Raw genomic sequence first — 11,827 nt, 5'->3', positions numbered from 1 at the left:
GTCACTTGGAAGGACGTTCTCTTTCGCTTCATCCTCTGGTGACTCGTTTCATGAAGGGTCTAGTCAATGTTTGTCCTCCTCTGAAACCTCCTCCCGTGGTTTGGGATTTGAATGTTGTCTTAGCTCAACTGATGAAACCTCCCTTTGAGCCTATCGACAAGTCTCTCCTGAAATTTCTAACTTGGAAGGTGGTATTTCTGATTGCGCTCACATCTTCTCGGCGGATTAGTGAGCTGCAGGCTTTGGTTGCGGACCCACCTTTTACTGTGTTTCATCATGACAAGGTGGTTCTCCGCACCCATCCTAAATTTTTACCTAAGGTTGTGTCTGATTTCCACCTAAATCAGTCCATTGTTCTTCCTGTGTTCTTTCCTAAGCCCCACTCCCATCCTGGCGAGACGGCGCTCCACACGCTTGACTGTAAGAGGGCGTTGGTATTTTATCTCCAACGTACCAGGTCTCATCGGAAGGTTCCTCAATTGTTTTTGTCCTTTGATCCTAATCGTTTAGGACATCCTGTTTCCAAGCGCACCTTGTCCAACTGGTTGGCTGCTTGTATTTCTTTTTGCTACGCTCAGGCTGGTCTTACGCTCCCGGGCCGAGTCACGGGGCATAAGGTCCGGGCGATGGCAACTTCTGTTGCTTTCCTCCGATCTACTCCTGTGGAGGACATATGTAAAGCTGCCACTTGGTCTTCGGTTCATACGTTCACCTCACACTACTGTCTGGATGCTTTGTCCAGAAGCGACGGCCAATTTGGCCAGTCGGTGTTACAGAACCTGTTTTCCTAAATTGCCATCCTCCCACCTGCCCTTTTTTGGTTGGCTTGGAGGTCACCCACATGTGAGAATATGCTGCCTGCTTGTCCTGGGATAAAGCACAGTTACTTACCGTAACAGGTGTTATCCAGGGACAGCAGGCAGATTTTCTCACAACCCGCCCGCCTCCCCGGGGATGGCTTCTTTGCTAGTTATGGAACTGAGGACCACGAAGTGGGATGCGCCCTCTAGTGGCCAAGAAGGCATGCACATGCGTGGTGCAGTGTAGCAAACTTGAAACTTCAATCAAGTTTGCTTGAAAAGCTGTCCGCGCTGGGGCTCCGTAGATGACGTCACCCCACATGTGAGAATATCTGCCTGCTGTCCCTGGATAACACCTGTTACGGTAAGTAACTGTGCTGTTCTGCGGCTTTCTTCTGCCTCATTTTCAGAATGTCTGAACTCCTCTTAAATATCACCTAGAATCTGTCACCATAAAATGTGTGTGTTCATTAGTTTACAGGAAGCAATTCAGGCTGAGTGCAGACACTATGACAAAAGTACAATGTTACACATACTTCTTCCTTAGCTTGCTTGCCATCTTCCCCAAGAACAGTGCATATCAGTGGCTAGAGATAAGACCTATTTGCTTCTTTTTTTTTTTTTTCCAATAAAGAAATATGATAATGCGAGGACTGTGGCCACTGCTGCCCTCCCATCTTCACCCAAAAGAGAAAGGAAGGAATGCTGATTCCAGTCCCCTCTTCTGAATAAACACCCCTAGATGTCTTTATAATAGTCATGTGAAAGGTGCTAAAATACCAAGGTTAGCTGTGGTTTTATTGCTGCTATTAAGGAAGGGAAGTCCTGGCTTTGCACACTTTGGAAGGTGTGTGATTCATGATGGTTAGATGATAGCATTCTGGCTGGTTTTGGTACTCTGGTTGAAGACATGATTGCTCCTTGTGACACTGGTGTTAGAATTGTTGTTTCCATGGTTATGTGGTACTGGTAATGCTGGAGGAATTTTGGTGTACCACATCATGTTCATAGCCAGTGCTGATGAGGTAGTAAGTCTGACATGTCTCTGAGGCTAGTGGGAGCCTCCTGTTAAACATAGAGAGTTACCACCACATAGATAACCCAACTGATGGACACAAAAACTCCAAAAAGCAGGCTGAAGAGGACCAGTGAGCGAGCTTTCTGTGAGGTGTTCCGAGCCTGGAGTATATCCCCTCGTTTTAGAGCTGTACGAGTCTGCAGAAAAGACAGGAATTATAACTCATATGACAGACCTTAGCCAAGCATTTTGTAAACATTTCAGATCCTCTTATCTTGTAATGATATATGTCCTCATCTACAAAACATGCTTACTCAACCTTTGCTCTATTGATTCTTAAATACAGGAAGAGAGCAACATGTGGAAAATAAGTCCATGGTGATGGAACCCATATTTGCACGTTTTTCATATCTGACCAAACACTGAGATGATTCATCTTGCCTGAAGAATCTCTTTTCGGTGATGTACTTATTACATACTAGTATTATAGCCCGTTACATTAACGGGTGCTAGAATATATGTGTGTGTGTCTTTATTTCTTTTTCTCTCTCTCTCCTTAGCCGCTTTCTGTATTTCTGTCTTTCTTTCTTTCTGTCTTTTTTTTCCTTGCCTGCTCCCCCTGTCCATTCTCCCTTCCTTTTACCTCCCCTGTGTCCACCAACACCCCTTCACTGCTCCCCTTATCCAGCAGCAGCCCTTCTCCCTTTGTTTTACCTCCCCCCTGTCCATGATCACCTCTTTCCTGCTCCCCCTGTCCAGCAGTAGGCCTCCCTTCCTTTTTCTGCCCCACCCCCGTCCATAAGCACCTCTTCCCATGTCCATCCCTGTTCCCCCTGTCCAGCAGTACGCCTCCCTTCCTTTTTCTGTTCCCCCTGTCCATCAGCATCTCTTCCCCTGTCCAGCAGTATGCCTCCCTTCCTTTTTCTGTCCCCCCCGGTCCATCAGCACCTCTTCCCCTGTCCATCCCTGTCCCCCTATAATCAGGCCCACTATTAATCTACAGGGTCTTGGCCAGGAGAGGGAAGAAACGCATGCACGTGTACCTGTTGCCAGCTCTGCAGCTTTACCATCCTGCAACCCAGACACAAACTTCCACCAAGCCCCACACTCCAATCTCTTCCACAGCCATGAAGGAGAGGGGCGGGGACAGGGGGGAGGAGCCATGGCTTGGAGCCCTACTGAAAAGCGCAGCAGTAAAGGCACAGTCCACAGCCGCGTCTGCGCTTGCACCTCTCAACAGAAGTTTTTTGCTGAAGGACAAAGTTTATTTTTTAGTTCAAAGCCGCCGGTGTGGCTCCTCTCTCAAGCCGCACCTGCTTTGGAGAAGGCTTCCGATGCAGGCGGGGATCGAGAGAGGAGCCGCGATGGCGGCTTTGAACTAAGAAATAAACTTTGTCCGTATCAAGGCTGAGGGAGAGTGGAGAGTAGGGGGGCCTGATGCCTTGCGCGCTTTCTGCGCTCCCACCGGCTTCTTAGCCCTTTTCGCCGGCATCTGCCCTCCGCCGACAGCCCTCCGGGCAGCCACCACTCCACGCGTCCTGGAGCCCTACAAAGTAAGCGCGCATGCGCACTCTCGCCAGCCACATCCCGACAGATCAGATCTCAGGGAACACGCGGCGAGAGTGCGCATGCACACTTAGCGTTTTATTATTATAGATATTTTGTTATTTATATAATGATCTAAATCTGGACATTAGAACAAATAACATACAGATCCATTGAAACCCTTCTCAAATAGCTTACAGTTTAAGGGGAAACCCAAAATAATATAAGTTAATCATTTACCAAGTCTGTAGGAAAATCAGGACTTGAACCCACTCTAGATTTCTGGCTTCTAGCCCATTTCTAAAACCCATATTAGCTCTAATAGTTTCATCAGGCTTGCAAAAGGCACTGCTCCCTGCTTAAAATAAAGTACCACTGATGCTGGCATCCATCAGGTTAATACCATGAATATTTTTTCTGACTTTTACTCATTCCCTTTAATTATTTAGTGTATCACACAAATTATCCCAATACCTATAGGCTGTTGCCAACTTGAAAAAACTCTACTCATGGAGCTCAAGTATCTGCTGGTGTCACCTTTAGAACTAGTCTTTGAACACCCACTTTGCAGACTATCATTGATCCAATTGTCTATTTTATGGAATTGTCTATTTTATGAAATTTTAAAAACAATCCTAACACCAGTGTCACCTTTTACTCATTCCCCCCACAACCTAGAGAGTTTGATTGGGAAATACTCATCAACCCTAAGCAATGGAGAACATTCTCCAAGAAGATCCTTCAGTGCTGTTCTTTATGGCTGGCAGGGAGTGCCACAGGGCTGAGCATGTGATATCCAGCCCAGATGGCCCAACAAAACATGATTTTAAATGTTTGCTGTGAGAGCTGCCCTTGTCAAATGGATAGGTCACAATGGTGTAGTCCAGAGTTTCTTGTACCCTAGGTAATAATAATTATTATTATTATTATCCTAGGTAATAATAATAATAATAATATATAATAATAATAATAACAGTTTATATACCGCAGGACCGTGAAGTTCTATGTGGTTTACAATGATTAAAAAATGTTACAGATTGAGTAGTACTGACAGAGTTAAAGTTTAGCGGTCAGTTGTTGTGGAGAAAGATTTGAAGGTGCTTAGCTATATCTCTCATGAGTACTAAGAATGACTGCAACATGTAGTACTGAAGATATCAGTTTACTGATAAAAAAAAAAAGTTTGTGAATGAACATGCTGCATTCAGGCTGTATGTAATACATTAGACCCTTTCTAGCAACCGATAGTGGTTACTAATTCCATTCAAATGAATGCTGGGATATTGCACTCTGAGTCTTTATTTACAACTTCACAGGAATGTTCTCCCATTTTAATAGACCCTTCTAAGCCTTTGTATCACAGTCTCTAAATTTGGTTCAGCTGAGTATGCTGCAGAGGGAGATGGTAGAGGTCCTCAATAAGGCTGACAACAGTGTGGAAGATCTGTTCTGGAAACTGAATGGAAGAGTATCCACATGGTAGCCCTTGGTGTTGCCACAGGGCTGGCCCCTGGAACAGAGATTTTTATAAGCTATCACTGGGCAGGGAAGGATTTGTTCTTAAGGAATGGTTCCTACCTCATTGGAGTAGACGATAGCAATGATTCCTGTCATTAAACAGCAGAAGAGCATTACCAGCACAGATTCCACCATGTAGTCCTTAGGCGGGCGCCTGACCTCGGCTTGTGGCAGGTAGCCTCCTATTGAGCCATTATACTGTATCAAGGGGAGAGACAAGGAACAAGGTCAGTAGGGAGTTCATTTGTATTTAGTAGTATGCTAGAATGGGGCTCCTGGGAGCTTCTGACAGTTTATTTGAGGAGAAATTGGTAGACGTTTTCAATAGTATTGAGCCCACACAACCTAAATAGTAAGTTTCAGTCCCCTTCCAGTACTCACTGCATAGTTCCTATACTAATCCTGCTGGCCTGATATCTCCATGGCATGTACCCGGTCACCATGGGAATTCATAATGTTCATCCTCAGATCTTATAAATACCAGTACTATAAACATCTAGGAGGGGATCTGCTAGGTATACAGTGGTGGCTCATTTTGGCTAAACCGAGACTGCAGTTGGATATTGCTGAACTCAAAAACCCATCAGAAATGGTGGTTTTGGTTTTCCCTCTTCCTCTCTGGCTGGAAGATAGAAATCACAAAATCTTAGGGAAATGTAATACTGCTAAAATGTTAGGTTCTAATTTAAACTTAATTTAATTTAACTAAAATTCCACCTTTCCCAGTTATGTACCAGTAACTACAACAAAGTGAGGCCTAAAGAAACATAGCTTCTATAGTTAATCTCTTATACCCATCCAGCACCTAATCAGAGTGGGATAAAACAGATTACATACAATGGTGTAGGGTAAGGTTCCCGGAGACAGGTTCTGATACAGCATCTGGTTTGAAGGTTCTGGTTGATGCATGATGGTCACTTGTCCAGAAAAGTTGCTTTGAAAAGATGGATATAACAAATGGATGGCCTTTGGATCTGGGGGTGAGTAGGGTGGTGGATCCCCAGTAAAACCTGAGCTCACGATTCCTGGTGAATCTTTGAGATGCTGTGTGCTCTCCTTGGGATGAAATTGAACTGTAAATCTGCCAAATTCTGTGTGTTCTTCAACACTACTTCTGGCAGCAATGTTGCCCGGTAAGGTTGTAGCTGCTGCCCTCTCTGTCAGTTCACTGCTTCTCACTTCTTTGGGTAATACTGAGGAGGAGCCATCTCCTGTTACAGATCCTGCAAAGGAAGTTCACACAAAACTTGGCCATTTGCTGAAAATGCGAGACCTGTCAAAGCAACCTTTATATGTTTGAGAGAGAAGTGTAAATCTCACAAGAAGCAATGGAGAGATTGATAAGAACATAAGAACTGCTACACAGGGTCAGACCGAAGGTCCATCAAGCCTAGTATCCTGTTTCCAACAGTGGCCAACCCAGGTCCCAAGTACCTAACTAGATCCCAAGCAGCAAAACAGATTCTATACTGCTTATCCTAGGAATAAGCTGTGGATTTCCCCAAGCCATCTCAATAATGGCCTATGGACTTCTCTTTTAAGAAATTAACCAAACCTTTTTTAAAACCCACTAAGCTAACTGATTTCACCACATGAGAAGCAACATAGGTTTGTTTCTACTACTACTATTAATTATTTCTATAGCACTGCCAGATGTAAGCAGTGCTGTATAGAGTCACCAAGAAGACAGTCCCTGCTCGAAAGAGCTTACAAACTAACAGACAAACAGGATGTCATGGATACAGTTAAGGGGAATGGTTAATCTGTTGGCTCAGTTGGTGAGCAGTGGGGAGTAGGGTTATGGATTGAAGACTATAAAAAAGGTGGGTTTTCAGTCTGCTTTTAAACAAGGTAATGGAAGGGCTTGGTAGAAAACCTCAGGTAATTTATTCCAGGCACGGGGGCAGCTAGATGAAAGGAACGAAGCCTAAAATTGGCAATGGAAGAGAAGGGTGCAGCTAAGAGCAGCTGATCTGAGGAACGGAGTTCTGTGGGAGAGAGAAGAGAGGTAATTGTGAACAGATTAAAGTCTCCGGGAACTGCAGGTTTTAGAGGAGGAAAAACCAGAGTCTAGTCTACAAGTCCTTGCTTCATTGTGGAAATCAAAATCAGATATGTAGACACTGTACAGATAAATTGATCTGCCTAAGTGTACAATTAAAAAAAATCCTGAAATTGAATAGCCCTGTGCTAACTACAGCAATCTAGCAAGAACTGTAAAACTATATAGAAACAGATCCTTATCCCTTTAATTGGCAGATGGTGAAACAGCTGCTTTACATAACGTGATGTTGAACGTGCCAAGGAACAGACATTTGAAGATGCAGATCTCCCATAAAAGCCATAGAAAACACATGTTGCTTCTGAGCAACAATGCCAAATAAAGGGTTAATGAGATATCAGGGAGCACTTCATCTCACGTAGATATACGAGGGTGGTTTGAAAAATTTAGTAAATTTCCATGAGATGTGATGCTTAGTTACTGTTTGACAAACTACTTTTCTGACAAGGTTAAAAAACTGGAAAGTTGCTGTACTAAGTATATAGCCCTCGATGGAGACTATGTTGAGAAATAAAACTGAGTTATTTAAAAAAATGTTTAACTTTTTTTTTTGTACTAAACTTTTCAAACCATCCTCCTATGGATATAAAAAAAAAAGCAGAGGGGAGGAGTAGAGCAGTGGGCTGAAAGTCAGGAGCCTGATTCAAATCCTGCTACTGGTCCTTGTGACCTTGGGCAACTCACTTAACCTGCATTGCTTCAGGTACAAACTCAGATTGTGAGTCCTCCAGGATCAGAAAAAATACCTACTGTACCTGAAAGTACACTGCTTTGATAGCTGTCAGGCTTGCAGGCAGTATATAAGAAACTAAATACCATTAAAAAGTAAATTCTACAAAAGAAGAATTGCTTCAGAAAACATTACATTACATTACATTACATTAGTGATTTCTATTCCGCTTGTGCCTTGCGGTTCTAAGCGGATTACAAGTTAGAAGACTGGACATTTCCAGTAGCATTGCAGTACATATAATCAAGAATGCGTTAAGTTACAATTGTTGTTCTGGACTTTTCCAGGATAAATTGGTAGTAGATAGTAGATAGTGATAGGTTGTTTAGACGAATAGAGATAATTCTATTTACTAATAGCCAGATTTTGGGGCAGAGTTGTATTTGCAGTAGAGGCCCTATTTAAAGGGGATTTCTTGCAATTCTAACTGCTTTCTACATCCATCAGGAGCACAGTTTCAAACCTAACTTTGCAACTTGTGTCAGATTTCTCTGTAGTAGCCGTGTTCTGGCTTTAGACATTGCTTCTCTAAAAAGTCTGCCTGAACCTGGTTGTGGTTGACATTATATTAATTGAAAGTTCTCTTTCTTTTCTAGTCCTGGTTTTGCTACTCTGTGGTATGACTTTCTCATCTTCTTCACTGTATGAGGATGAAGATAGCACATGACTGCTCTGTACCTAGTACAGGTTAATTTCTTTCAATTACTGTGATTCTCAATCATAATCTGATCAGTCCTATCTGAACTTTGCAAACCACTTAGAAGTTTTGTTGAAGCTTCAAAGGCAATTCTAGATATATTATAAGGTATCACAAACTGCACAGATTTGAAACAATTATTTCCCTTTCCTTTCATCGGTGTTGGGGGTGGGGGGGGGAGAAACAATGCAAGAAAGTTGTGATTCTTCACTTCTCCAAAAACATACACATGTGCTATTTTCAGTGTCTGTCTCGGGCTTATCGGCGTAATGGTTAGTGCAGTAGGGAATTGGGTTCGATTCCCACTGCAGCTCCATATGATGAAGTCCCAGGTAGAAAATAAGTACATGTATATATAATATACAAACTGCCTTGATTGTAACCACAGATACAGTCCCCTACTATAAGAGCTTCCCTGACAGAAGAAAAAGTGCTTGCATTTACTTTATTTCTACTAGATTTATTTATTTTTCTATACCTTTCTCCCAGGGGATCTCAAAACAGTTTACATTAATTTATTCAGGTACTCAAGCATTTTCCCCTGTCTGTCCCAGTAGGCTCAGTCTATCTAATGTACCTGGGGCAATTGGGGGGGAGGGGATTAAGTGACTTGCCCAGGGTCACAAGGAGTAGCATGGGTTTGAACCCGCAACCTCAGGGTGCTGAGGCTGTAGCTTTAACCACTGTGCATCACTTTCCCACACATGTGCTAGGCCACACATTGCTGATCTAGAGCTCTGGGGATCTTAAAAATGCTAGTAACTCTGCCCTATTAAAGAATAATAAATGAATGAACCATCATACGCCATGTGCCTGTCTTACTTCTGAGATGAATAGAAGATGACAGAATATAGCAAGTATTAAAAATACACAACATATCGAATGTGGATATTATGGCATATCTCATTTTGGAGATTTAGCCATATAAACATTAAGATTTCCTCTTCACATTGAGTGAGGTGAAGTTTTGGATTTGTCAAGGTTTGAATAACCTCACTTTCATCTTCATAGTATACTGAGTGATCTTAAAAATGCCCCATAAATCCACCCTGATGAACACAGAAGAGAGGAAGGATATGTGACACCCGGGGCCCATATCACACAACAAGAGTGCATCTAGGAAAAAGCAGCATCTTAAACACTGCAGTGAGCACTAGAACACCAATACATGCACAGTCAATGCCAACAGAAAACCATGTCCCCCTTGATATGCCACTGGGATTTTCCCATTATTTCTACAGACTTTAAGGGGATCAAAACCTAGACCCGCTCCCCCAGTGGCAATGACAGGCAAATCAGGTTATCTGGAATAATGCTTAAAATATTCAAGAAGACGGAGAATGTTTTAGTTTTCTTTACAATCTTTGTTGATCACCAACATCAGTCCCATACTTGACAATGAAAAAAAAATATTCAGCAAAGCAGAAATATCAAAGGAGGGAGTCCAAGGAAAGAACTGTTCAGACATTCCCCACCCCCCATCAGTTCCTGGGAGAATTCTGGGTACAGGGCTCACTGCCAGTGTTTTGATGTTTAGGGAGGCATATGATGGTACTCCAAAATGTAAAGCTGCTGGAAAAATCTAAATTCCGGAACAATCTTTTAAATGTTAGAGAAAAGACATGTGTTATGTTGTATTGCATTCCAAGCTGAAAAGGGGGAGGGAGAGGAGAGAAATGGATCTTACCTGATTCCATGACTTGTTCTTTCTCCCTTTCCCTAGCTTGCTTCTCCGTGCACAGGATAATTTTATTTGTGAAACTGCAGTAAGTCTAGGACTGTGAGACCCTATCTTGTTGCCTCCTGGAATACCTTGCTGGTCTGTAAGTGAGCTTAGTATGCTCTCTCTGCTTACCTGCCCCCCCCCCCCCTGGATTTAGTTTCCTCTTGCTGAGTTGGGTTTTATTAATAATTGACAAGCCTGTTTGCAGATGACTGTGTAAATAAAGACAGCCAGTGTAAGAGTGTTCCCAGGTAGACCAGGCTGTACCAGTGTCCTCCCTGCCCCAGGACTTCAGAGGTCCAACAGGCAGATGGGGGAGCCTGGTACTGAGAGGAGGCAATACCATCCGTGGGCCTGGAAGAGTGCCCTGCTCTGCTGATAAGAGAAAAGTACAGCCGGTGTGAGAGCAATAACTGTCCCATCAGCAGATATGCCCATAACTCAGACCTGCACAACTGAAACGAAGTTGGAAAATGTAGCAAGTGCCACAGGTAGTGGCCACGGCTCGAGGCACCCGAAAGTGCGTGGACATTGCCGTGATGACATCACACACATGCATGACATCATCACATTGACATTTGCGCATGCGCAGAGGCCTTCCAGACGGGCTCTGAAATGCCAGTAAGGGGTATCAGCAGGGAAGAGGGCGGGAGAGAAGGAGAGGCACTGGCGGCGACTGATTGCCTGCAGCAGTGTTTCTCAACTACTTCAAGCTAAGTACCCCCCAACCACAGACCTCTCAAGCTCTGCCCCAGATCCTGCCCCCTTTACTAATTGTAATGCAATATTTCCCTTTCATTTTTCATATACACACAATACACACAGCAGATATAAATTCTCAAAACTGACACATTTCAATCACTATATTGAAAATAAAATCATTTTCCCTACCTTTGTTGTCTGGTGACTTTATTTTTCTGTGCTTTTAACTGTTTACAGTGCCTTCTTATCCATTGACTGTTTTTCTCTCCTTCACTTTATACCTTAAATCCATCTTTGGCATTAACTTAACATTCAGTTTTTCAGCTTCTCAAAATCTACTTTTCCATGTCTTACCTTCCCTTCCTCTCTCTTTCTCCTTCCCTTCCTGTTTCCATGGTCTGACATCTCTCCCCTTCTCCCAGTGGTCTGACATATCTTTCCTTTCTTTCCCCCCTTCCCAGTCTGGCATCTCTCTCCTCTCCTTCCCATAATCTAGCCTCTCTCTCTACTACTACTACTACTATTATTTCTATAGTGCTACCAGACTCCTCTCCTTCCCTTCCATTCCCTGGTCTGGTATCTCTCCCTTCCTTTAGTCATCTCTCCTCTCCCCCCTCCCAGTGTAACATTTCTCTCTCCCTTTCTCCTTTCTACCCCCTGCAGCCAATCTCCCCTTCCTCCTTTCTGCCCCCCCCACCCAGTCCAACATTTCTCCCTCCTTTCTACTAGTCCAACATTTCTTTCTCTCTTCCTCTCCGGTCCTCCTTCCCTCTCCTAACCAACATCTCTCTCTCTCCCTCCATGCTCTGGCACCTCCTCTCCCTCTTTTCCCTCTGGTCTGGCATTTGTCTCCTTAGTTTCCCTTCCCTACCCCCATGCCCTGGCATTTCTCTCCTCTCCTTCCAACTCCCCCTCCATTATCTGGCATCTTATCTCCTTCCTTTCTTTCCCTCCCTCCTTCCTTCCTTTCCCCTAGTCTGGTATCTGTCTCCTTCCCTCCCCCCATATCATGGCATCTCTCCCTCCCCCTCC

The 11,827-nt window shown here is 43.7% G+C and overlaps 1 protein-coding gene across 1 annotated transcript; it reads right to left on the bottom strand.

Annotated features, from left to right (window-relative positions):
• Positions 1-1,411: 1,411 nt before the first annotated feature.
• On the bottom strand, positions 1,412-10,361 carry PRRT1B (proline rich transmembrane protein 1B). The gene is made up of 4 exons (XM_033960112.1): positions 10,058-10,361; positions 5,719-6,104; positions 4,942-5,079; positions 1,412-2,015 (listed from the first exon to the last, which is right to left on the bottom strand). The coding sequence occupies exons 1-4, from the start codon at positions 10,065-10,067 to the stop codon at positions 1,869-1,871; spliced, it is 681 nt and encodes a 226-aa protein (XP_033816003.1). The 5' UTR covers positions 10,068-10,361; the 3' UTR covers positions 1,412-1,868.
• Between the last annotated feature and the right edge of the window lie 1,466 nt (positions 10,362-11,827).

The sequence above is a fragment of the Geotrypetes seraphini genome, chromosome 10 (genome assembly GCF_902459505.1).
Source record: "Geotrypetes seraphini chromosome 10, aGeoSer1.1, whole genome shotgun sequence".
NCBI lineage: Eukaryota > Metazoa > Chordata > Amphibia > Gymnophiona > Dermophiidae > Geotrypetes > Geotrypetes seraphini.
Note: the sequence above shows the minus strand (reverse complement) of the source record. Positions and strands in the feature narration are given on the sequence as shown.